General features: G+C 36.9%; 3 protein-coding genes across 3 annotated transcripts; all 3 read left to right on the top strand.

The window, feature by feature from the left end:
- Positions 1-470: 470 nt before the first annotated feature.
- Positions 471-6,919, top strand: LOC106061046 (uncharacterized). The gene is made up of 5 exons (XM_056025906.1): positions 471-687; positions 1,922-2,030; positions 3,325-3,449; positions 5,492-5,615; positions 6,438-6,919. Exons 1-5 carry the CDS (start codon positions 630-632, stop codon positions 6,613-6,615), a joined length of 594 nt encoding a protein of 197 aa, XP_055881881.1. The 5' UTR covers positions 471-629; the 3' UTR covers positions 6,616-6,919.
- Positions 6,920-7,623: 704 nt separating this feature from the next.
- Positions 7,624-12,199, top strand: LOC106061047 (uncharacterized). Its single transcript, XM_013219109.2, has 2 exons — positions 7,624-7,784; positions 10,928-12,199. The coding sequence occupies exon 2, from the start codon at positions 10,973-10,975 to the stop codon at positions 11,645-11,647; it is 675 nt and encodes a 224-aa protein (XP_013074563.2). The 5' UTR covers positions 7,624-7,784; positions 10,928-10,972; the 3' UTR covers positions 11,648-12,199.
- A 2,182-nt stretch (positions 12,200-14,381) lies between these two features.
- Positions 14,382-26,745, top strand: LOC106061044 (ferritin, middle subunit-like). The gene is made up of 8 exons (XM_013219105.2): positions 14,382-14,538; positions 15,654-15,800; positions 15,948-16,078; positions 19,134-19,212; positions 19,449-19,552; positions 22,723-22,866; positions 24,437-24,595; positions 26,502-26,745. The coding sequence occupies exons 2-8, from the start codon at positions 15,686-15,688 to the stop codon at positions 26,643-26,645; spliced, it is 876 nt and encodes a 291-aa protein (XP_013074559.2). The 5' UTR covers positions 14,382-14,538; positions 15,654-15,685; the 3' UTR covers positions 26,646-26,745.
- The last annotated feature ends 184 nt before the right edge of the window (positions 26,746-26,929 follow it).

Here is a 26,929-nt window from a genome sequence, read left to right as displayed (position 1 = left end):
ATGTAGTTTATTAAGTGAATCACTAAAAGGACAATGCCATTGAAAGAGCATAGACTTTGACAAAACGTGACATTACATAACCTAAAAAGACTTTTTTTTAAAAAAACATTCTACCCAACCATCTTAAACTATCCTCAATGATTTTTATTTGAAAGATCTTCCGACACAATGCCCGTGAAGTTCGCATAGAAGTGTCAATGAATTGAAAATAAATACGGAGAATGTTTTCCCTTTTTTTCATTTCTCTCTGCAGTGAACGAATTCTCCCTCTCTTTCTATCTTCCAATTTCTCTCTCTCTCTCTCTCTCTCTCTCTTTCTTGTAACATAATTGTAATTCCTTCGACAGCAGCACCCAATCACTATTAACTCTCTTTACGAATGATTTATCCCCGCCTTGCTATTTGATTACTCTATCGATTAACAAGCAACAACATTTATGGTAGAAAATCATTCCATAATGGTCAAAGTAGCATGGGCAGCGATTTTGCAATCAAGTAGAATAACTGAATCATTCTGCTCGATAACTTTATACAAGTTTGAGAACCACATATGTTATCGACATTTAAAAACAAAAAAAGCTTTTCATTTTGATTCAAAATTTAGACTTAAACTTTGTCAAAGATTCAACATGAAATATTCATTGGCTGTGCTTATTCTAAGTATGCTTTCTGGATTTGACTTTATGAGTAAGTTAAAAAAAAGTATAATATTATAATATAGATACAGAGAAACTCTGTTCCAGAGCTCATTTTCTGTCTTTTTTCTATTCCGTCAGTTCGGTTATCTAAGCCTTGATTCTGTATGTTCCGTCAGTTCGGTTATCTAAGCCTTGATTCTGTATGTTCCGTCAGTTCGGTTATCTAACCCTTGATTCTGTATGTTCCGTCGGTTCGGTTATCTAAGCCTTGATTCTGTATGTTCCGTCGGTTCGGTTATCTAAGCCTTGATTCTGTATGTTCCGTCGGTTCGGTTATCTAAGCCTTGATTCTGTATGTTCCGTCGGTTCGGTTATCTAAGCCTTGATTCTGTATGTTCCGTCGGTTCGGTTATCTAAGCCTTGATTCTGTATGTTCCGTCGGTTCGGTTCGATCTAAGCCTAGATTCTTTATGTTAATAGACCTATAGGCCTAAGTCTTGTATCTGTCTGACGAAGCCTATATTATATCTGCTATCTTAAGTCTTCTATATTAGCGAATGTATAAAGACATTTCATTTTGATTTAATTTAAAATATCCAATGACGTCAGCGGTGTCAAGTTTTTTTCCCCTTTGAAGTAATTCGAAACACTTTCATTCATAAAATATGTGTAGCCAGAATTAATGTTACGATAGGCCTAATGAAACACGTTTAAACCAATATAACGGTCGACCACAAGTGACCAATGAGTATAAATTAATGTTCAGGACAATTTTGCACATCGTCTTCTAAGTCTAGATTTAAAGGCATATCCTTGGAATTATTCAATAATAATATATATATATATATATATACAGACATGGCGTAATCAGCCGTGGTGTGCCGATTTTATGCGATAACTGAGTAAATTTAAAGTTGTTTCAAATGTATTGAAAGATTATCTAAGCTTTACTTATATTTTTTTTTTACTTGATGCTAACAAGGATAACGTCTAGATTCTGGACCGCAGGTTAAACTTGAAGCGCGAAAAAAACTTATTTCAAATTTATTCGCTTAAAGCAAAATCTATCAAGACTCTTTATGTTTTGGATTAGTTCAATGAGCAGGGAAAAAACTAGCCTTTTTGTCAATATTATGAATGAAGGATTTTGATTCTTCAAGACCACACTGAGCAGCACTTAATCATTAATCACTATATGGTCATCACTATTATTTTCCTGTTTTATTTGGCCTTCTCTAGATCTAGACTCTAGATCTAAATGTTTTCATACCTTTTATTTCTAGCGCTGCAGAAATTGTTCTGTCGTGAACAAGAACAGTTACTCTATTATTGTTCTGCCAAAATGCAAGACGCGTATATGCTCCATGATGACAATGAAGCAACTTTATGTAGGTCAGTCGCCTCACGATATTAACTATTTTGTATTGTTTACACTTAGACTCACCTTGTTCTGATCAAGAGTCCAACTTAATACTTATTAACTACTAATAAATAAACAAAAATAAAAACTATTCCTGTTATTCAGGGTAAACCAGTTATCTTATCTTATATAATACAGACGTTACTTCAAAAAAGATGATTAGGTCCTACGCGTCTCAGACTAAAAACTCAGAATACCTTGGTGTTATTATTAATGAAAAGTTTTCACGGAGCCCTCATTAATAAAATTATTTTATATTAGAAACAAAGAATTGGAATTTATTTTTAAAAAATCAAACAAGAATATAGGCCTAAAACTGAAATGCTATTTAACCTTGATTAGACCAATATTACAATATAGGCCTACGTCCTCTGTTTGGGACAAATTAACTCAAGAATGTAGAAGCTATAACAGTCAATAACAGACACAAAATATAGCCATTAGATCTTTAAAAAAATGTATATTCACATTTGACTTGAGTAGCGCCATTAGTAAAATCACTGAAACTGAAGTAAAGTAGCAATAATAAATACAACTCTGAACAATTCGGCCTAAAAAACAATGCAATAGTCAATAGATTATTCAAAAAGTGACAAATTCTTACATGTGCTTCTTCCCTTGTGTCATTAGAGCATGGGGCGGGTTGCTTGAATCAGCCAAGAAAACCAACGACTTAGCTGAGTTCAAGTCTCCAATTCACAAGCACGACTTGAATAAAATATGGGCACACGTAGGACGTCGTTTTTGTCTGGGAACGTCGAAATTGATGAGATAAGATACGACCTTAATTAGCTCTAAATTAGAAGTCAATTATGACATTTTCCCAACAAATTCTAAGAAATAACATATCGTACGCATATTATATTAAGACATAATCATCAGATGTTTTGCATGTTTGTGAAATAGTACAAATAAATGTTCTTATTTCGTAAGTTAAATTCTGTTGACATGAGAAGAGTGCTAGTACACATGAGAAGAGTGCTAGTACACACGAGAAGAGTGATAGTACACACGAGAAGAGTGCTAGTACACACGAGAAGAGTGCTAGTACATGTGATTTTATTTTCATAACGTATTCCAGCATAGACACCAGAAGTTGCCATGAAATACAGAATTCTAAGTAGAAATACGAATTTATAAAATTTAAATACACTAAATTGCTGAAAAAAAATATAGTAGTTTAAAATTTAATTCTAGATTCTTCAATGCGCATACAAAGTAGATACTCTTTATTACTGTACGTTTTTTGTTCTGTATTTCTTTAAGTGAGTTCTCCCAGTATTTGACTTGTGTTCAAGATTCTCAATGGACATGTCCAAATATGCTTATCTTCACTGATCCAGTCTTCATTTATGCTGTTGAAGCAGCACAAGACATTGCCAGCACACTTTGTAAGTCTATTGAAAGAGAAGATTAATAAAGGAAAGTGTTAATGATGTTTGACAGTAAACATGACATTGCCAGCACACTTTGTAAGTCTATTGAAATAGAAGATTGATGAAGGAAAGTGTCAATGATGTTTGACAGTAAACAAGACATTGCCAGCACACTTTGTAAGTCTATTGAAATAGAAGATTAATGAAGGAAAGTGTCAATGATGTTTGACAGTAAACATCTACTTATTTGTTGACATTCAACCTTGGCGCGTAGTGTGTACAGTCCTGAGACTTGACAAGTACAATGACTGGAGCTACGTTTTTATTTTATAGTGACTCATTTTATTGACTTCTGAATGTTTCTTTGATTGAACAAATTGTTTATTTACTTGAATATACAGATGATGGAAATGTATCAACGGTGCAAGATAAATCCAGATATAATGAACATAATCCAGTAAATGAAACACTGAGACATATTTCATCTGTGACAGAAAGGACATCAGTGTCATTGCTCAGTGGATTGCGAGAATGTCATGTGGCCAACACAACAACTAATGGACTTTAATTTCCACAACAAAGTCTCGTGTTCAGTAGAATTGAGACTATTCAATGGTCGTATTTCTCACTGAGCCTGTCCATGGCTTTAATTTCCACAATAAATGGCTGGCTGCCTGGTCGTGCGGTTTGCGCGCTGGACTGTCGTTCGGATTTATCGATGGTCCAGGGTTCAAACCCTGCCCGCTCCCATCCCCCGTCGTCCTGCGGGAGGTTTGGACTAGGAAGTAATTATCTTCAACTCTGAAGGAACATCCGAAACATGTAAAACATTTTACAAAGGTCTCGTGTTCAGTAGAATTGAGACTATTCAATGGTCATACTTCTCACTGAGCCTATCCATGGCTTTAATTTCCACAATAAAGGTCTCGTGTTCAGTAGAATTGAGACTATTCAATGGTCGTACTTCTCACTGAGCCTGTCCATGGCTTTAATTTCCACAATAAAGGTCTCGTGTTCAGTAGAATTGAGACTATTCAATGGTCGTACTTCTCACTGAGCCTATCCATGGCTTTAATTTCCACAATAAAGGTCTCGTGTTCAGTAGAATTGAGACTATTCAATGGTCGTACTTCTCACTGAGCCTGTCCATGGCTTTAATTTCCACAATAAAGGTCTCGTGTTCAGTAGAATTGAGACTATTCAATGGTCGTACTTCTCACTGAGCCTGTCCATGGCTTTAATTTCCACAATAAAGGTCTCGTGTTCAGTAGAATTGAGACTATTCAATGGTCGTACTTCTCACTGAGCCTGTCCATGGCTTTAATTTCCACAATAAAGGTCTCGTGTTCAGTAGAATTGAGACTATTCAATGGTCGTACTTCTCACTGAGCCTGTCCATGGCTTTAATTTCCACAATAAAGGTCTCGTGTTCAGTAGAATTGAGACTATTCAATGGTCGTACTTCTCACTGAGCCTATCCATGGCTTTAATTACCCAGCTACCTCGTGTTCAAATGGTCAACTACATTTCAAACACATGGGATTCTTTTGAGACGTTTCTGCCAGACTTGCTGCTAGGTAGCGGGCAAGGTTCAAACTCAGGACCATACTGACCACAGTCCAAAAGCGCATACTAAATGACCCGGAAGCCATCCTTTTTTTATACGTTGACTCACAATGGCTGAGGCTCAGGCACTCTTACCATTCATTTTCATTCTGCAATAACATCAAGCTTTTAGAATCAAACAACTATTTGTTGAATGACTCTATCAAAACTTTGATTTTAGTTAGAAGATAATGTAATAAATACTTTTATAAACTTTAAAGGAGGCAAATCCACACCAAGGGAACAATGCCAATTCAAGTTTGAATCATCACACACTTCCTCTTCCTTTCACCCTCCATTCATTTAGTCTCTTTATAGTGAGCTGGTGCGCAGCCATAGACCCACTACAAAACAGGGTTATTCCAATACTCTGAACTATACGTCAAACGTTTAGAGCCTGGACTGTACCATTAGTTCGCATAGCATTTATTTTAGATATTTTTTTTTTAAAGGTGGTTCCAATGTGGAAGCTGTACACAGAGTATGCTCTCTATCTATTGTGTCGAGGATGGTTAAATACTGTTACAAACTAGCCAGCCAGGGTCAGATGGACACTTCCTTCCAAGAGAACTGTTTGTGAGTATTTTACATGATGTTGATCTTTTGAAAGCGTTCATGGCTTACACCCAGGTAGAAAGGGGATTTATTGGTGGTGTTGACGATCGTTGAATTGTAGCACCTTCGATAAAGTCCAGTAGAGAATTCGATATCCCGTTGATCCTTGGAAAGGCTTTTATCCAAACCACCGGGAGCTCTTCACCCTAAGTCCAGTCTGAAGGCTCCCAGCAAAAACAACCATGGACCGAGTAAGGGGACCGTATCACGTACATAGCGCAGCGCGCCTCGTTCCTGGTTCCAAGATAAAAAAAAAAAAGCTCGTCCAGGGTATCCTGCCTACATACCTGTCTATCTATCTATCTATCTATCTATCTATCTATCTATCTATCTATCTATCTATCTATCTATCTATCTATCTATCTATCTATCTATCTATCTATCTATCTATCTATCTATCTATCTATCTATCTATCTATCTATCTATCTATCTATCTATCTATCTGTCTGTCTGTCTGTCTGTCTATCTGTCTATCTATCTGTCTATCTGTCTATCTATCTGTCTATCTGTCTATCTGTCTATCTATCTATCTATCTATCTATCTATCTATCTATCTATCTATCTATCTATCTATCTATCTATCTATCCAGACGGTGTCTTTAATTCTTGGGGGTGATACTGTCCAAACAAAGTTTTACAGATAAATTTTAATTTAATTACTTCACTTAAAAAATACTTATAATCTTTCCGTATAGTTGGCTACAAATACACTTTGTTTATTTAAACTTATTTTGTTTATTGTAATTGTGCAATAAATAAACTATTTTTTTCCCTTTCCATAGAATCAATGCCCAGTATTTGGCTTGTGTGACGTGGGTCAACACCTCTTGCCTAAACAGCCCTGCTCTCAGAAATTACAGCATACCTCTTGCTATCAACAGCTCTAGGGCATTTGTTCGCGAATGCGAAAAGCGTTTGGGTCGAAGCGACTTTATTTCAACAAAACTTAAAGATACTTAAACACACAGTGTCTTGTTAGGCTATATGTAATCAATGTTATTGACGAATTGATTTGTATATGTAGTTAATTTGTTTTTATTGTGCTTTATTTCTTGCTTAAGAGTGGGTTTAGATGTGATAGTCTTGCATGAGTAATCATATTAATGTTAAAGGCAATACATGTATATGCATTTCAAATAATGAATAATAAAATAAGGGAGGTAACAACTGCTACAATTGAGCATATTTTTTTTATATAGTTTTCTCCCTTTAGTTTTGTGCGCTTTGGCTCTATTCAGTTTCTTTCCGATCAAGTGCCAATGTCTGTCTGTGTATTTATATGTATGCCTGATGTTTACTTTTTATTTCGCTGTTTAATGCGTATAGCTTTGTTCTGTCTAATGTGTCCTTTCAGAGTGCTTGTGATGTTCATGTCATCTATAGATAACAAGATTCAATAAAACAATCCGTGTTTATTTACATACGAGTTTGTATGTATCGTAATGTATGCTTATAACTGATCCACAGGGGCCGCCTATGTGTAACACTCCATCTAGTATCTTGATTCGCATGTTTAACATTTAATTATTTAATAACGCAAACTGAATAGAACATATAAAAGCGATAAAGTCCATTTCCTAAGTGATGCCACTCTAAATGTATTTACTATGTTTGTTTATTTAATGTGATGGATAACTCTAGGATCACATGGGACTTCATTTATAAATAACATCAAACATTATGACACATTAGGTCACGTCAAGATTAACGAAAAAAAAATTAATAAAAACAAAAACATTGAAATAGAAAAATAAACACGAGCTTTGTGACCATCCCTATGTACAAAAGATTTCCTTTAGGCTATAAACATCATGCGCGCGTGTTGGTACACCGACCACCCCCACCCCACAATAGCAAGTATCTCTCACTTGTCATCAAAAGTCCAAGTTTTTTTTTTCTGTACCGTTTAAAAATAAAAAAAAAAAAGTCAAATCAGGATGGACAGTAGTCGTGATGTTAGTGTGTGACGTGATGACGACTCGTATAAAGAAGACTCCGGGCTATAGGACACATTTCTCAACTTGTGTAGATTAGTTCATATTCTATTAGGTAGGGATGACTTCTTCCATGAGATAACCGGTCTCTGGAAAACAAGGGACAGTCACTCAGTAGGGACATTAGAAAAAAAGGTGAGTTACAATCAAAACATTTTGTTTAAAATGACAAACTGAAACACCGTGAAACTATTTCTAAAAGGTTTTAGTTAGAACACAATTTCTAATGTTATTTTTTTCTCAAGTAAGTACCTATAAATGCCCATGTGTAAGGCCCCTACATTAGACCTATAAATGTCCATATGAAGGGGCCCTACATTTATACCTATAAATGTCCATGTGTAAGGCTCCAACATTTACACCTATGGAGGTGCGGTGGCTGAACGGTAAAGCGCTTGGTTTATAAACCTGGGGTCCCGGGTTCGAAGACTGGGATTTTTATTTCGGGATCTTCGTGCGCCTCTGAGTTCACCCAGCTCTAAGGGGTACCTGACATTAGATGGGGGGAAAGTAAAGGCGGTTGGTTGTTGTGCTGGCTACATGACACCTTCGTTAACCGTAGGTCACAGAAACAGATGAACTTTACATCATCTGCCCTATAGACCACAAGGTCTGAGTGGAGAACTTTACTTTACTTTTTATTTACACCTATAAATGTTCATGTGTAGAGGCTCTACATCTAGTCGCTCGTGCTATTAGACGCATTCACTCTACTAAGTCATTAGCTTGTCGGACTGATTTAGCTAACCCATCACTAGCTAACCCATCACTAGCTAACCCATCGCTAGCTAACCCATCACTAGCTAACCCATCACTAGCTAACCCATCACATGCTTGATAGGCACTTGGAAAGAGCTCTTGTGAGTTTCTAGGTTTTATATAAGGTTGGTTTTTGAATTTAGAAGTTTCATTTTAATGTTTCATTTGCTACTAGCATTACCGTATTTTCGCGCGTATACTCCGCAGCCGCGTTAACCCGCTCCCGCGTAAACCCCGATCAGATTACAAAATAAGTAAAAACAAAATCGTACAACTCGAACTCTTATATATCCCGCACAGTCTATTTATGACCTTTACTGCTTCTGCCAACATGCTTCACTTATTGGCAGAAGACAGTGAATATGATACAAGTTTCAATGGCTTCACTAACTAGAGCGAGGACAGTGACATTAGTGAGACTGGCGATTGTTTGCGGTCCCATTGAAGGCTATATGTTTCGACATAAACGGAATCGGCAAATTATTTTAGTGGCTTATTTGTCACAAATTGATTGATGATATATTAAAGATACTCTGCCGCATCGGTACTATTTGTTTTCTCGAGGCTTATAATGCTATGTTCCTAAAGCTTTCCACTGAATAGTTCACAACCACACTGCGAACAATAGGAGGTATAAAGACCTACCGGTTTTGTCCATAGCTTCCGCTACGCTATGTGTATGAGTAAAAATCAATTTCGTTCTTTGTATACCCCGCACAGCTGCCAGCTATTGGGGGAGGGGGAGGTGAGGAGGAGAGAATATATATATATATATATATATATATATATATATATATATATATATATATATATATATATATATATAGCCCGCGGGTTATATGCACGGACATACGGTACACGTGTCCATGCCCGAATTGAATTGGACCGGCCCTTAAATTCGAGTATCATTTCTCTAGTCTCGCTTCGCCTTAATAAATAGTCTATCTTATACTCTCTGACTTTTCTGTTTCTTCGGTTCTCAATCAGAATATTGGATAGGCTGATAGGCTGATAGGCTCTTTGCTATTTTCTAAACAAAGAAACTCGGATTAGGCACAGTCTCTAGCAATCAAATATTGTGGAAGTAACAGCAACAAAAAAAAATGAATATGTATATATGTACTTTAATGTAAAGAATTTAAACACGTGACGAGAATAATAATATGTTACTATCCAATACCAAAGAACGATTTGTCATTGAACCAGTTGTCTGTGAACCAGTTGTCTGTGAACCAGTTGTCTGTGAACAAGTTGTCTGTGAACCAGTTGTCTGTGAACCAGTTCTCTGTGAACAAGTTGTCTGTGAACAAGTTGTCTGTGAACCAGTTGTCTGTGAACAAGTTGTCTGTGAACCAATTGTCTGTGAACCAGTTGTCTGTGAACAAGTTGTCTGTGAACCAGTTGTCTGTGAACCAGTTGTCTGTGAACCAGTTGTCTGTGAACGAGTTGTCTGTGAACCAGTTGTCTGTGAACCAATTGTCTGTGAACCAATTGTCTGTGAACCAATTGTCTGTGAACCAGTTGTCTGTGAACCAATTGTCTGTGAACCAGTTGTCTGTGAACCTGATGTCTGTGAACGAGTTGTCTGTGAACCAGTTGTCTGTGAACCAGTTGTCTGTGAACGAGTTGTCTGTGAAACAGTTGTCTGTGAACCAATTGTCTGTGAATCAATTGTCTGTGAACCAGTTGTCTGTGAACCAATTGTCTGTGAACCAGTTGTCTGTGAACCTGATGTCTGTGAACGAGTTGTCTGTGAACCAGTTGTCGGTGAACCAGTTGTCTGCGAACCAGTTGTCTGTGAACCAGTTGTCGCTGAACGAATAGTCGGGTGAACAAATTGTTGGGTGAACGAAATGTCTGTGAATGATTTGTCATGTTTCCCCCCTAGTCTAAATTTAGAATCTAGATGTAGACTAGGCCATGCTTTTTTTTTAAATTGTTTTTCTCTGAATAACTAATAAATGTTAGATTACAAAACAATGGGACATTTTTTTTTCATAAATTATAACGGTCATACTAGAGTTTTCCTTCTGTGGCCAACAAGCTAGTAAATCTTAATATACACCTACTGTTAAATTGCTAGGAAAATTGTTAGAGCCGTTTTTGAGATCCACATCCTGGTTCTAGGTTCCAGGTTCCAGGCTCTAGATTCAATGAAGCTCTGACATGAATTTAGGTAGTGTACAAAGTGTTTAAATAGTGCTTTAAAAGAAGAAAGTAAAATCTAGTTGTTTTTAAATGTCTGCTTTAACAAAATCGTATTTACTTCAATGATGTTGGTGATTTTCTTGTTAAGATTATTCAGAGATTGTTTAGTACTTTTCACATTGATTTTAAAACATTTTTTTCCCCTTTAAGAACTTTATCGAACCGACTGGATGACCCGACTATGTTACAGCATCAGCTTAACAGCAGACTATCCATGAATCCCCCCCCCCCCGATTAAGACTATTCACTTCTTAAATAGTTTAATTTTACGTCAAGATTATTATGTTTCCCTTTTGATTATTTTGTTTCAGATTTACTTTCTCTTCAAAACTACAACTACAACAGACATCTAGAAAATGCTCCAGTCTTCTCTTATCGCTCTTGTGTTAGTTGAATTCATTCATCAAATTGCTGCAGATGATTACACACAGACATTTCCGCTGAACTCTCCTGTCACCGGAAGTTATTACAGCCCAGCAGGTAACGCCTACTTTCAGAATAGTTATGGATCTCCTTATGGATACGGCCGCTTCGCACCCTTCGGATCTTCTTATGCCAACTCGGCATCGCCTTACGGTGACGCCTATGCGAATTATGGAAATGGCTTGAACCCATATGGCTATACCTACGCTCCATACGGCAATTCCCCGACCTCGTACAACAACGCATACGCACCTTACGGTAGTTTCCCAAGCTCATTCGACAACGGCATCTCAGACTACTTAAACCCCCTGGCTTCAGTACCTGGAGCGCTGGCCAGCACTGGTAATGGACTCCTCGGTTACCTCAGCAAATATGGTTACGATAACAAGTATTACTCGCCCATCGTCCTAGGTCACGACTTTGGCGCTGGGGCACAAGTGGGCTACCCAGGCATGCCTGGATCCTACAGGATCAGACTAAACGGAGCCCTGGTGGCGGAATCCACAGCTCCGGGAACCCCAGGAGCGTACTCCGCCCTCAGCAGTATGTCTGGAAACAAGCCGAAAGGTTACAGTGGATCCAACTTTGTCTTCAAGAAGAAAAAATAATGTTCACACACACACATTCACACATACACACACACGCGCGCAATCGTTGCTTGTCTTGTTTACATAAGTTAAAAACCCAAACCTCCAATGTTAAACCGAGTGAAGTTAAACATTTTTATGACTATTTTCAACTACACCGTGGCACAGTACAGTGTGTTTAGAAGCTTCTTACAATCAGCGCTTCAGAGATTATAAAGTCATACAACGATTATTAAGCAAATGAGACATTTTTTTTTTTTGAAAAGCCATGTTTTTTTTTTTTATAAAGGAATGCCCTCCTCAAGGACATCTCAAGAACAGTATCAACTGTATCAAAGTAATACACTACTCAATAAAATAACTGCCTCATTATTGTAAGAAACTGTATACGAGATTCCACCTCTGATTCCACCGCATTCATTTGCTAATGCAAGTTCATTTATTGATCTTTGTATTATCTCCCTTCTATTGTCTCATGACTAAAAAAAGTTGTCAGCAAACTAGAAACAAAGATACTCAATTACATCTTTACGGAATCTCTAATAGATCAATAAAATGCAATCAGCATATTTATGTCAATTTTGGTTTCTTCTTTATTTTGTTGTGTTTTCAAACTTGAATTGCGTCATTTCTTCTCCACGAACCTTGCACTAATATTTGGATCTAGAATTAGCGACATGTACGGTCTTGACTAAAACCTCTCAGAATTGGTAGCAAATATTAGAGTCATCGTGCTAACCAAAGTGTTTCAATCCCGATGGCACTGGCAGATCCGTCAAAGAAAATAGAATGGGAGTTTTGAATCTGATACCGGTACCGCTGACTATATAAGCTGCGACTCTTTCAATGAGAAACACTAGCTAACATGTAATACGAAGTTTCAAAATCCATTCAAATGTATTTACCAAGCTGTATTTCCACACTTAAAAACAAACAAACTTTGATGCTAAACTGTCACATTATTTGGGTCCACATACAACTGTGAACAAGTTTTTTTTTATTATAAGAACAAGTCAATACTGACTGACGTGTAATTTGACATCAGTCACAAGGCTAACTACTAGTAAGCTAGTTTCAAAGTTCCGGAACATTATACATGATTGTAAACAGTACAACAATAAAATGTGAATTTTTTATTTTTTTATTTTTTTTTAAAGTCTGGCTTTGAAACTACAACAAACAGTCCCAGCATACAATCACAATATGCAAAACAGATTAAAACAAAAAATTAAACTTCAGGTATTCGGCCATCGCACTAAATTTGGTGAATGACCCACAAAAAACCCATAAACAACCCACAGACAACCCACAAACAACCCACAGACAACCTTTTGAACTGTTACAGAGTCTGATTCTAAAAATGATTACTTGATAACTATGATTACATGATTAAGATGATTACATGATAGATATGATGATATGATAAGTTGATGCGATGGTAATTTGATAAGAAGTCATCGTTTTTGAAGAAGTTTTTTTTTCTTAATATCAAAACAGTACGAAACTTCACTCCGAATCTTGAAGAGCTCTCTAGGTATTACATTGAGTTCTGTCTTGAAGAGCTCTCTAGGTATTACATTGAGTTCTGTCTTGAAGAGCTCTAGGTATTACATTGAGTTCTGTCTTGAAGAGCTCTAGGTATTACATTGAGTTCTGTCTTGAAGAGCTCTAGGTATTACATTGAGTTCTGTCTTGAAGAGCTCTAGGTATTACATTGAGTTCTGTCTTGAAGAGCTCTAGGTATTACATTGAGTTCTGTCTTGAAGAGCTCTAGGTATTACATTGAGTTCTGTCTTGAAGAGCTCTAGGTATTACATTGAGTTCTGTCTTGAAGAGCTCTAGGTATTACATTGAGTTCTGTCTTGAAGAGCTCTAGGTATTACATTGAGTTCTGTCTTGAAGAGCTCTAGGTATTACATTGAGTTCTGTCTTGAAGAGCTCTAGGTATTACATTGAGTTCTGTCTTGAAGAGCTCTCTAGGTATTACATTGAGTTCTGTCTTGAAGAGCTCTCTAGGTATTACATTGAGTTCTGTCTTGAAGAGCTCTAGGTATTACATTGAGTTCTGTCTTGAAGAGCTCTAGGTATTACATTGAGTTCTGTCTTGAAGAGCTCTAGGTATTACATTGAGTTCTGTCTTGAAGAGCTCTAGGTATTACATTGAGTTCTGTCTTGAAGAGCTCTAGGTATTACATTGAGTTCTGTCTTGAAGAGCTCTAGGTATTACATTGAGTTCTGTCTTGAAGAGCTCTAGGTATTACATTGAGTTCTGTCTTGAAGAGCTCTAGGTATTACATTGAGTTCTGTCTTGAAGAGCTCTAGGTATTACATTGAGTTCTGTCTTGAAGAGCTCTAGGTATTACATTGAGTTCTGTCTTGAAGAGCTCTAGGTATTACATTGAGTTCTGTCTTGAAGAGCTCTAGGTATTACATTGAGTTCTGTCTTGAAGAGCTCTAGGTATTACATTGAGTTCTGTCTTGAAGAGCTCTAGGTATTACATTGAGTTCTGTCTTGAAGAGCTCTAGGTATTACATTGAGTTCTGTCTTGAAGAGCTCTAGGTATTACATTGAGTTCTGTCTTGAAGAGCTCTAGGTATTACATTGAGTTCTGTCTCTGTTAATGGGAAAACACGAATGCAGAATGCTGTCCATTCGTAACACGCACTTTCCAAGAGATGCAGTGGGTTCATTAGCCTTAAAGTACACACCAAATGATGGAGAAATAAACACACACATTTAGACACATTGACGAGTAGATAGGGGAGATAAACTCAATGTGAAATGAAAAATCGCAGTGAGTGATAACAAATGGATAACCAATTATTGAAATTAGGCCACACAAAGATTGTTATCGCATGAGACTACCGTCAACAGCAAACTGAATACTCTATTTAGTTAATCTCGTTCAAAGGTAAGTTTTCATTTTATTTTGTAATGTGTCTTTAGGACATTTTGGTGAATTAAAAAAAAAATAACAATAACAAAAAAGGCAAAATGAAACAGGACGAGTCGTTTAACGTCCACTGTCATTTATATTTCCATTGCTCATTGACAGGATTAATTGTGTGTAATATCTGTCAGGACTTGGTTATGTATTATGTCTAGGTAGATTAAGTACACGTTTAATTACAATATGTATGTGTATTAAAGAATAATTAAGTTTTTTTTTTGCTTAATAATTATATTAGTCCCGAAGTTCAGCCCAACAGACACACCACACACACTCAGTTGTAGCCTACATAAAATAATAAACTATGTGTATGATGATTTAAAATAAAATTATAAATTTAACACAATGATATTTATACAATGATATTGAAATGAATGATGTGAATGATAAGTAATCAGAAATAAATATGAAGATAATAAGCCATAAGTTCATTCTAAGTAATTACTTAAATGTTATTGATAAATTAAGCACCTTATATTATGTTGCTTGACAACATTGACAAATCATTGTTAATCATTTCAAACAACATCAAATTGTCATAAGTCATGTCAAAGAATAGTCTCAGTAACAGGTACTGTAGAAACTGTCAATGAGCATCAATCTTAATAGTAACATACAAGGACTGTCATTAACTTCTGACCAACTAGACTGACAAAGATGCCGACCACAATGTCCAGGGTGATACCAAAACCCACAGTATAGATTCAATGATGAAAGTTATAACACCAAAACTGAAACCCTACAGAAATAAATAACAGAGATTCTAATGTCTGATCTAAAACTACAAATACGGAGCATAGGGGCGCAGCAGTTCTACGCCATAGGACACTGTTCTTGGCAATTCCCATTCAGTTAATTCCATGTCCAATTTGTCGCCATCTTTGTTTCTTCTTCATGCTTGCCTTAGTCTCCCAGCCTTACTTTTTCCTTTTTAAACACATTTTTTTTTATGATTACATTATGGACAATATTGGAGCAATTAGCATTCTTCCATTAATTATTTGAATGCTGCACTATTTGAGCATAATATATATATAAATGAATTCATGTATAGTGCAGTCATATTCACTTTATAGATCAGCTCACTGTATTGACTGACTAAACCAACATGAAAACATCACTGTCATTTCTGATACTGGTCTTCCTGATCAGCATCCGTCCTACAGACTACACGAAGATCAAGAAAATGAATTTAACTCCAGGGTGTGAAAAGCAACTTCAAGGTAAAAGCATTGAATTACAAAATTGTTAAGTCATAATCTCATGCTTCTTTTCAGATCGCAGTTGTTAAGTAGTCATACATCTAAAGAAATAACTAAAGAAATATCAACAATGAATGATCCCTAGCTCTCTTTTCTGTATTCACTTAGGATGCGACGACTTCAAAGAACCCAAACAAAGACTTGGGAGCATGCAGTGTAAATTTTATAAAAGTTCTTGTTCCTACTCTTGCACTTTGAGATGTCCAAGAAAGGATGGGAAATTTTTACAAATTTCTGACGTATGAACTTTTTATTTGAATTATAACTTGATTATTTCTACTTATTCTTTTAACATTCTTTTATAAATAAATTAAAAGTTTTGCCAACAAAAGTATTATCTCATGGACTTAGATCCTTGGGCTAGTGTAATTATGTAAGGCATGGGCGTAGCCAGGGGGGGGGGGTTGGGGTTCAACCCCCCCCCCCGAAATGAAATCCCCCCCCCTTAGGGGGGGATCGGAATTTAGTGAATGATTTTTTGCTTTGATTTTGTTTATTTTAGGTGAATTTTAATACTAAACCATCACTTGCCCCAGCACAAGCAATGGGGTTTTGAGTTTAAAACCCAAAACCAGGGGGGTTCGAGTTTAAAAACCAGGGGTTTTGAGTTTTAAATCCCCTACTTGGGGTTTTTGCAGTTAACTCCCCCTCTTCTATAAAACAAAACAAAAAAAAATGCAAACGAAAATCCCCTAAGTCCAATAGCACAGTTAAGGGAGATTTTGATTTTAAACCCCCCTCCAAAATTTACGATAAATAAAAAGCTAATTACGCACTCAAAATGTTATGAGCGTAGCTAAATGGGTTTTGACTTAGTTTTGAGTTTAAACCCCACTTCGGCGGGGTTTGAAAGTAAAAAATACCTCTTTAATAATAAAAACAAAAGCAAATTATACACTCAAAATGTTATGAGTGTAGTCAAAGGGGTTTTGAGTTTAAACTCCCCTCCAGTGGAGTTTGAAGCTAAAAAGTACCTCTTCAATATAAATAAAAGCAAATTACTCACTCTAAAATCTATAAGCGTAGCCAAAGGGGTTTTGAATTTAAACCCCCCACCAGGGGGGTTTGAGGCTAAAAAATACATCATCAGTTGAAGAAAAAAAGCAAAGTACGCACTCAAATTGCTATGAGCGTTGCCAAAAGGGGTTTTGAGTTTAAACCGCCATTCAGGTGGATTTGATGCTAAAAAATACATCTTCAATATAAAAAAAAAAAAAGCAAATTACACACTAAAATTATTTGAACGTAGCCAATCCAATCGGGGGTTTTGATTTTAAACTAAACCCCTCTTCTACAGATGGCGTTTTTTTTAAAGTTTAAAACCCCTCCAGATGGTTTTGAGTTTAAGATCCCCCTTACAGAGCATTTTGAGGTGGAAAACCCACAACAGATGATTTTGACGATAAAACTCTTTTCGATATAAAATCTAAAGCAAACTACAGTCACTTAATTCCAAGAGCGTATTCAAGAGAGGTTACACATTTTTACCAGTGGCAGGGCTCCCTTAATAAACTGCAGTGAATAGTCATCTGCCGAAATTGAAAAACACTAAATGATGGCTAAGACAGATTTTAGGAGTTAGTTATAGAGATCGGGTTTAAATCAAGGAAATCCTATGCCGAACTGGGAGTCGACCCTTTAGTAAGATTGTGAGAGAGCGACGCATGAGGTTTGCGGGACATGTTCTCCGACAAAATGAATTACGCATAAGAAGAGTTGCAATGATATCCTAGTACAACTTGACGCCACTCAATCGTTGGGGTCCTCATGGCAGGTGGGAAGAGGCTTCAGACATTACCAGTGACAGATTTTTATGGAAACAGCTTGACGTCAAATGCGCCAAACGGCGCGGGAGGGTCTAAGTCAGTAAGAATAGCACATTAGGTTTTTGAAATAAAACTTTTTAATAGCAGGAAAATGCACTGTAGATACCTCAGAATATGCATTTTGTAGGCTTCAATATCAGAAATAGTGCTTGGCGGCGGGGCTTCGCCCCGCGCTGGGGGAGCTCCTAGCGCTTCCCCAGACCCCCCTTGCTAGTATTGGCGGGGAATCTACAATTTTTCCACTAACTCATTGAAGAACCTATTCTAGATCACAATAAACGTCTTCCCAAAGAATGAATGGTCAGAATGCAATAAAGATTATGTACACACACACACACACATAAATACATATACAAAAAAAAATTTCGCGGGGGGGGGGGGGTCTCGGGGGGGGGAAGAGCCCCCCCCCAACCCCCCCCCCCCGAAAAAAAATCCTGGCTACGCCCATGATGTAAGGTAATTATAAATTAACAGGTCCCAGAATTCGGTATAAGCTTATCATCTCCTAATATTCATAAATACTGAGATACACAGACAGTGGAGACACATCCTTTTTATTTGAGTTTCTCGCTTTGTCTAGAGCCAAACAGCAGTCTAGAGATCTATAGAACTGTAGTAGCACTAAGTACTGTTCCGTATGCACAGAAAAATTCGACTCAGTCGCTGTGTCAGGGCGAAGTTCCAAAATTTCCGAAAAAAAACCAAACATTCAATGAGAACTTGATTTGAAAAGGTTGGACCATCCAGAGGGTAGTGTCACGCTGTTCTTGTAAAAGAAACATCTGATTGGTATTAGATGTCTATCTGTAAGGCATGCTCTTCCTTCACCGGATCACAATTCTATAGCACGTGGGAAAACCATGGCACAGCGACTCTGGTGTTGGTTGGTGAATACAATTCTGCATTTCTAAACACTAGTTTTAGTGACTCAATGACCAAACGTTGTCGAGGATATTAGAATCGGTGAAGAAACCAACCAAAATCTTCTTAAAGAAATGAACAATTATCCAACTTGAGATAAAAAAGGAGTTAGGCTTTACATGCAATATATAAAGTTAGGGTGTGCACTACATTATTCCATTTTAAAACTAAATCCCCAGAAATATCCTCATTTTGAACTTTGAACTTACATTCTCCCTTTATACTTAGTCAAACAAGAATCGCCTGGAATCAAATATGCAGCCAAAACATTGTATTCCATTCCGCGACTATGGCACGTTTTATTTACGTAACAGTAACAAATCGAAGACAATGCAGAGAACAGACTTTGGAACCAAATCACAATAAAGTTTCTTATACATTGAGCCGCGATGGATTGTGGGAGAATAAAGGTCGCTGTCCTCTTTATTTGGGCTAAATATTTTTGTGGCGCCTTTTTTGTGTGTGTGCAGACGCTGAAAGACATTTTTTTTTTAAACGTGAACCTTTGATCTCAACTTTTAATAATAAAAACTCTAATGTTTCCCAGAAACGTTATGCCAAAGAGACTTTCAACTGCATCGCTGGTGTCTGGAAGAGAAAGGAAACGCCTAAAGCATATTGTTTATGTAAGGTTCACAACTCCGTATTTTTAAATTAATTATCATAGTTATCTTGATTATCTCCCCTACCAAAATAACTGCGATTTTATTCTTTTATTATAATGCAGCATTTTCCAAACGAATGTTAGACGCAGAGGTTTACCTCCCTCGTGTTTGATTTTCTTACAGATTATTTAAGTTGTGAACTAGATTTATAAAAAGATGAAATACTTTGCTTACGTTGTGTCTCTGTATCCACGTAGCGAACAGCGCAGTCAAGGAGGTCAGACAAAATTTTTACCACATGGATGAACTCAACACTTTGATCAAGACACTCTTCAATACTTCTTATAACCTTATTGGCATGGTAAGTCCTAAGACACACTTCAATACTTCTTATAACTTTATGGACATGGTAAGTCCTAAGACACTCTTCAATACTTCTTACAACTTTATTGGCATGGTAAGTCCTAAGACACTCTTCAATACTTCTTATAACTTTATGGACATGGTAAGTCCTAAGACACTCTTCAATACTTCTTATAACTTTATGGACATGGTAAGTCCTAAGACACTCTTCAATACTTCTTCTAACTTTATGGACATGGTAAGTCCTAAGACACTCTTCAATACTTCTTACAACTTTATGGACATGGTAAGTCCTAAGACACACTTCAATACTTCTTATAACTTTATGGACATGGTAAGTCCTAAGACACTCTTCAATACTTCTTATAACTTTATGGACATGGTTAAGTCCTAAGACACTCTTCAATACTTCTTACAACTTTATTGGCATGGTAAGTCCTAATACACTCTTCAATACTTCTTATAACTTTATGGACATGGTAAGTCCTAAGACACTCTTCAATACTTCTTATAACTTTATTGGCATGGTAAGTCCTAAGACACACTTCAATACTTCTTATAACTTTATTGGCATGGTAAGTCCTAAGACACTCTTCAATACTTCTTATAACTTTATTGACATGGTAAGTCTGTTTTTAGGTTAATCACTTTTCATTTGTTTATGGTTTAATACTTGTGAATTATGAGAACTTAAAAATAAAAAGAGCCCACAAAAGAGGAAAAGAAAAGAGGCCCAAGGATTCCCATGATTATAAAGCTAAAATTGAATAGCGCAACTTCTGATGTTTCCTATTACATAAAAATAAAAAAAAAAATAACGGTACCGTATTCCCCTTAAAAATGTTAGTTCGCTGTACCTGGATATTTAGCTTGTTTATTTTGTTCATGCATCGAGAGTCAATAACAACAACAACAAATAGGTTACACACACACACACACACACACACACACACACAATACTTTTTTTATAACCTCGCTTATATTGAGCACAATGTCATCAATTATTTTGAATCAATTTGTAACTGTACACAAATACCTAAGTTACATCCCCTGGTTTAACCACTTTAACACGCCTGCTGTCTTGCATGCTGACATGAGTCCCATTGGCGCTTTGGGGGGGGGGGGGAAGCACCGTTCAATCACTGTCTTATTTCTCATTATTGCAAGGCTTATCTCTCATTATTGCAAGGCTTATCTCTCATTATTGCAATGCTTATCTCTCATTATTTGCAAAGTTTATCTCTCATTATTGCAAGGCTTATCTCTTGTTATTTATTGATTGCAAAGGGCGCGGGATAAACATTTGAGACTAAAATGAAATATACTTCCGAGGACCGATATAGACGGCGGAAAGAGAACCCAAACCGACTACCGGCAGACAACGGTTACGTCTGCGCTGGATGTGGCAAAATATGCAGATCACAGCTAGGACTGCGTAGCCATGTAAAATGCTGCACTCCTACTTAATCTTCGGACTATAAGATAAGCCTTTTTATCACCCGCTAGCTTAGTACATCTTCCATGTAAAACAAAATTAATTAATCAAAACTAATAGCTCCTCCTTCGTGATCGAAGATGAGCACATTTCTCATTTCCTATGGACTCGAAGATGTCTGTAATGTCCAATCCTCGCTTTAAAAAGCCGGCCGCATACATGGCATGGGTTAGGTCAGTTGCAGATAGGCCTGCTTCTTCTCTCAGCTTTTTGTTGGTTCGGCGCTCTTTCACCCTGGCAACTCTTCTTGCTTCAAATCTTGAGACTCCGAGACTCACAGCTTCACGCCATGAGGAGCAATCGAGAGCTAGTGCTTCCCAGTCGTGAATGTCAATATCGCATTCCTTGAAGGAGCTCCTGAGAGTGTCTTTGTAGCGCTTGACCTCCCTGGGAGCGCTTTGCTGCACACAACTCCCGGTACAGAAGTCGTTTGGGAAGGCGATTGTCTGGCCTACGGACTACATGTCCCGCCCATAGGAGTTGGGACCTTTTTACTGTCGCATTGATACTGTTCATGTTGGACAGCTTTAAGTTTTCTGTGTCTGGTATGTGGTCAGACCAACGCACCTTATGGATACTCCTTAGACAGCGTAGGTGGAAGGAGTTTATCTTTTTAGTGTGGCGGGAATATAGGGTCCATGACTCTGATGCATATAGGAGTACAGCACTGTAGACTTTCAGTTTTGTGGATATGCTGAGTCCTCTCCGTTGCCACACTTGTCCTTGAAGTCTGCCAAAAGCAGCACTGGCACGAGCAATACGGAAGTCAACCTCATCATCTAGCTTGGCGTTTGCTGATATGGTGCCTCCCCGACAGACAAACTTTTTGACGTTTGCTAATTTCTGGTCATCTATAAGAATGTCTGGTTCTGTGACAAATTTATTTAATTAATTAAAACTAATTGATTAATAAAGTTCTAATTTTTTTTCAATTCATGTTTTGTCATCGACAATGAATAGTTGTGTAAAGTTTCAACTTGATCCGAGAATTGGAAGTGGGAGAAATAACGTGATCAAGATTTTGACCGAAAAAAACAGGCGGAGAAAGTTGATATAAGAGAAGTAAAAACATGGGTTCACTTGGTTGAGCTCTAATTAGAGCTTCAGACCAAACAAATAAAAACTGTTGAGCAGTCTGCGGATTATTTACTATTTGGGATTTCACAATAACTTTTGGACTCTAAACAATGTCAAGGACGCTATTTTAGTAAAACAAAAAATCCCTGTTTCCAACTAAATGGTAACGTGGCTACAGAGCCTAAACATGTGGACAGTCTCTTCATAATTCTAAAGTGTGTAAAAGTATGCACAAATTATCATAAGCCTTTTAAAATAAAAAGTTTATCCACATTTCATATATTCTTTACACCGGATACACCAAATAGCTAATTATCCACCACAGTTTAAAATATCTTAATAAAATCAATTTTTAATTACGACCACAGATAATAGTCAATCTATCAATGAACGTCTGTGATCTATAAGATGAGATTATCTTATTTCATTTGAGTGGAATTTGTTCATACTTAACCTTTCATAAGAAGTATAGGAAAAAACAATGTCCAACTGCATTTCTTAAAATACATGGGTTTAATTACATAAAATTTGATGAGTTTATTGTGTGTGTGTGTCCCACAAAGGATGAGTTAAATGTGTGTGTGTGTGTCCCACAGGCTACATTCTATGAGAGAGCAGACGTGGCACTACCAGGCTTCAGCAAGTTGATGTCAGATTTGTGGCAGAAGGAGGTCCAACTAGCTCGCTCTATGCTGTCTTACATAAATAAGAGAGGTGGATACATCTCACTCTTTGATATTGTAAGTTGGTGTCAACTTTTTTTCAAAATACTTTTATTAAACACTCGTTTGTTCATTTGTCTTGTCCTGTTCTGTGCCCTACAGTATCCAGGGGCGTAGCTAGTGATTTTGGGGGGGGGGGGGGGCCGGAGGCAGGGCCGGTCCTAGCTATTGCGGGGCCCTATGCGAAATGGATTGCGCGGGGCCTATTCTGGGTAGGGATAAGAATAATAAGTGAAAATTAAGATTTTGTATTAAAAAATAAATCGTCTTTGCATTTTATACATTCTTAATTAAGTACAAAATCAAGATCAAATTAACTTTACTTAACGAACTTTGTGAGTAGCGAAGTCATACAGCTTGATTTTGTCAAGATGCAAGGAAACTGCCGACGTAGTTTCTTCGCATTGCAGACCACCTTGTATTACTCTCCTTTTTTAAACTCCCGGCTCTAGCTTCTTTCAGTTTGGTCTATCTCTGGGGTGAATTGGAAAAGTTGAACAAATCATGTACAGTTCAAAAAAAAAAGTGACAATTGCTGGATCTATCTCAGCTGAATGAAGAGTTGCCAGGTTCAGAAAGTGATTATCACAGTTTAGAAATGTTGCCACTTCTGGAGAAAGTTATTTTGGAAGACCATCACTTGACTCATCTGTATCATTTACTTCAGATGTTTTCTCTGACTGTGGTAAAAGGTATTCCCTTGGAGTCTCTTCAGCACTACTTCTCTCATCAAGAGACGTTCTCACCTCTTCGACTGCTGTATCTTTGTATGAATCATCTGAATAGTGATACTTTTCTTCGACACGTTCATGGTCTCCTTTGTTTTCAGTGCTCTTATCAGGTTTCTTCTTAAATGATAAGGATGATGAAATAAACTTCCCTATGTATATACCAAGTTACTTGCTGACAGTAATACGGCACTAGACAGCGCTAATCCTTGAAATTGAGAGTAACCCCGCACGGACAATGTTAATACTCTGTGTGGATTACATGCAACAGGGTCACTAACTTATATAACAACGTGAAAAGCAAGATTACATGACAGTGACATAATATTTAATTAATTTAAAAACAAATTTGATCAACTAAAACAAAACTTATGTTGATTTACCCGAAAATGGAATCGTTCAATGTCTTGAACATAGACCTACATGTTCATATTTTATCTGCCAATAAATAAAGAAAAAAAAATTTCCACTATTGGGATCGAACTCAACAAAATTTTGTTATTAGCAACACTCTCTATAATACTAATTGCGAAATTTTATCTTGTACTAAATGATAAAAAATGTAGACTTATGAAATTCTTTTATTTAATATTTACAGATATTTACCACCGCTATCACTAACAATGCAATAATTTTATTCAAGTAATTTCGTAATTAATTGAATTTATAATCAATATTGTAGTTCTTCTATTATTCTACAATAATGGAAACTAAGGCTTATTTTCCATATCGACCTTTTTCTGTCATTTATATGTAGGCCTATGTTGAAAATTAATTCTCTTTATATTAAGCGTAAAAAAAAGTATTGATTAATTATAGCAAAATATGAATATCTCATTGGTCTGATCTATCAATACTAGCCAAGTCCATCCGTCCATGAAACTCTGCTGTCTAGACTTGAATCAAAATCTGGACTAGCTGGCATGGAGTCTGCTCTGGACATCCTGAAGGACGTGAATGGAGAGGCCCTGATGCTTCACAAGCAGGCTACTGACAACAAGAAGATGTCTGACCCTCATGTAAGTGGACATTAAACAAATCTAGTAGGCCCTAGTTGGAACTAAGTAGACATAGGAGCTGTAGAGCTCTCTTAGCTACAAACACCACTTAGTTAATCTACTGCTTACTGCTACCTATTAGATCTACATAGGGCCGGATTTAGGCAAGTGGAGGCCCTGTACAGTTTTTTTTTTTTTTTGTGTGTGGAGGCCCATAACCTCTTTTGAAGACTTTAATAGCGCATTTACTTAATGTCCATTTGCTTTTATTTTTTTTTTAAAGAACAAAGTATCAATGTTCTTTCAATATTCTAATGATTCTGTTCTCAACAAACTTGCTATTGTATTATTGGTCTTATATCAAAATATTGTAGCGAAGATCCTTAGCACCTATTAGTGTCAATAGTTAAAGAAGATTTCATGTAGCGTCTGGACATAATGCACAGTGTTTCTCAATCTCTTACTTCTGTCACGCCGGCGCTATTTATTGCACTGCAGAACTACAATCTCCTGGCATTCATACAGCACATTCATCAGGGTAAAAGAATTGCAGGTAAAACAAAAAGTGTAGTAAATGAGACGATACTGAGACTAGTCATATTTTTTACGTTTAATCGTTTCCAAATAATGTAGAGCAGAGGTTCTCAAACTTTTTAAACCAGGGAACCCCTTTACGTAATCAAAACTTGCCCACGAACCCCATAGTGAAAAAGCTACATAAATGTATAGTATATAAATGAGATCGTCAAAAAGTACGTACTAGACATAAAACAGCAGTGGGGGGGGGGGGGGGGGGGAGAGTTGATTAGTATTAAATGATCCGATCGGATACATTGTGGATCCAATACGATCGTCTCACGGAGCCTGGGGTGTCCGCGGACAAAAGTTTAAAACCTTTAATTAAGATCCACTAATGATACTTGTATCTAAAAGCATCGCATATTTTAGAAGAGAGAAATAGAGTATTTGTACATCTAAGTATGGTTTTCCATTTTAAAGAAAAGTAATAGACATAGTTCAGTGTTAAAAACGTGTCTAGTTTTGAGTCTGTGGATGTAAGACCCTTTGGTAGACGCTTTGTCGGAAATCCGGAGCTGAATTTGAAAAGTGTTAGCGGTAAAAATGAGAAGAAAAAAAAAAAGCTCCGAAAAAAAACAACAACGTATTAGTTTCAGCCCCTTCAAAATTCTGATTTATTTTTGTATCTCTTTTCTTGTAGGCCTATATACTCCTGGGCAGTAGCCCCCCCCCCCCCACCATCCCTTAAATCTGGCTCTGGAGTGTGTGTGTGGGGGGGGGGGGGAAGGTTTGTAAATTTAAGTTAGAACAAAAATGGCTCATCTTGTTCATTGTGTCAGCCCATCAGTCCAGTCTTACAATTAGGTCATGTGATTAGGGCGTCAATGCTTTCACCTTGAGGCACCCGCTGAAGCAGGTAGCATTTGCAGTTAGACCCGTCTATTTATAGGTCACTTCGCAGTTGTGTTCCCTATTCGTCACGACTGTTTAAACTTTGAAACGGAGAACGGATGATACAACAGACCTTCACGTCTCGACTGAAAAAGGGAGGGGATAAAAGGCACTTATCAAATCATTGTGACCTATGACCTACTAAAATTATACTTTAGGATCTATTGCTTGGCAAATCATATCAGATTATATATTCAATATTTACTTTGAATAGCCACATTGAAATAACTAACAGAATAAGCCAATAAAACTGAGGACATATTCTACTTCAGAGAGATTATCAGACATGCACTCTTCCCCCTCATTCTCCAATCGTGACTCCAAAGTATCTTGAAATTATTAACAGTGACCCACCCAAAAAGGACCCCAATCTCGTTTTGGTCACAATGACATTGATTCAAGGCTATAATTGGGCAACAATTCAAATTAAGCAAGTTTTTTGTTTGTTTACTTTTAGCTGAAGTTCTTTTTGGAAGATGGGATATTGAGTCAGAAAGTCCAAGACATCGAGACAATTGCTCAGCTCACCACTCGTCTGAAGAGTTTCTCGGATGAAGACTACCCTCTAGGAGAGTATGAAGTGGACTTAGAATTACGTTAAGTCCATACAGTGATGAGTTCAAATGAAATTGAAACTAAGAAGTTAACCAACTAACATTTATATGTGTAACTTTAAATAAATAGAAAACAACAACAAAACATTTGTAGTATTTGTTTCCCTCTTTTTTTCACTTTGAAATCAAACGACTAGCAAGGAGAATATTTGTTGCAATGTTTTCTATTTGTGTCTTATTAAAATTTAAATCTAATCGTTTTAATACAATCAGGAACTTTAATTTAAACAAACAACTCATCTGATCAAAATAGATAGCACGACTTAAACCC

Source organism: Biomphalaria glabrata, chromosome 1, assembly GCF_947242115.1.
Source record: "Biomphalaria glabrata chromosome 1, xgBioGlab47.1, whole genome shotgun sequence".
Lineage (NCBI taxonomy): Eukaryota > Metazoa > Mollusca > Gastropoda > Planorbidae > Biomphalaria > Biomphalaria glabrata.
Note: the sequence above shows the minus strand (reverse complement) of the source record. Positions and strands in the feature narration are given on the sequence as shown.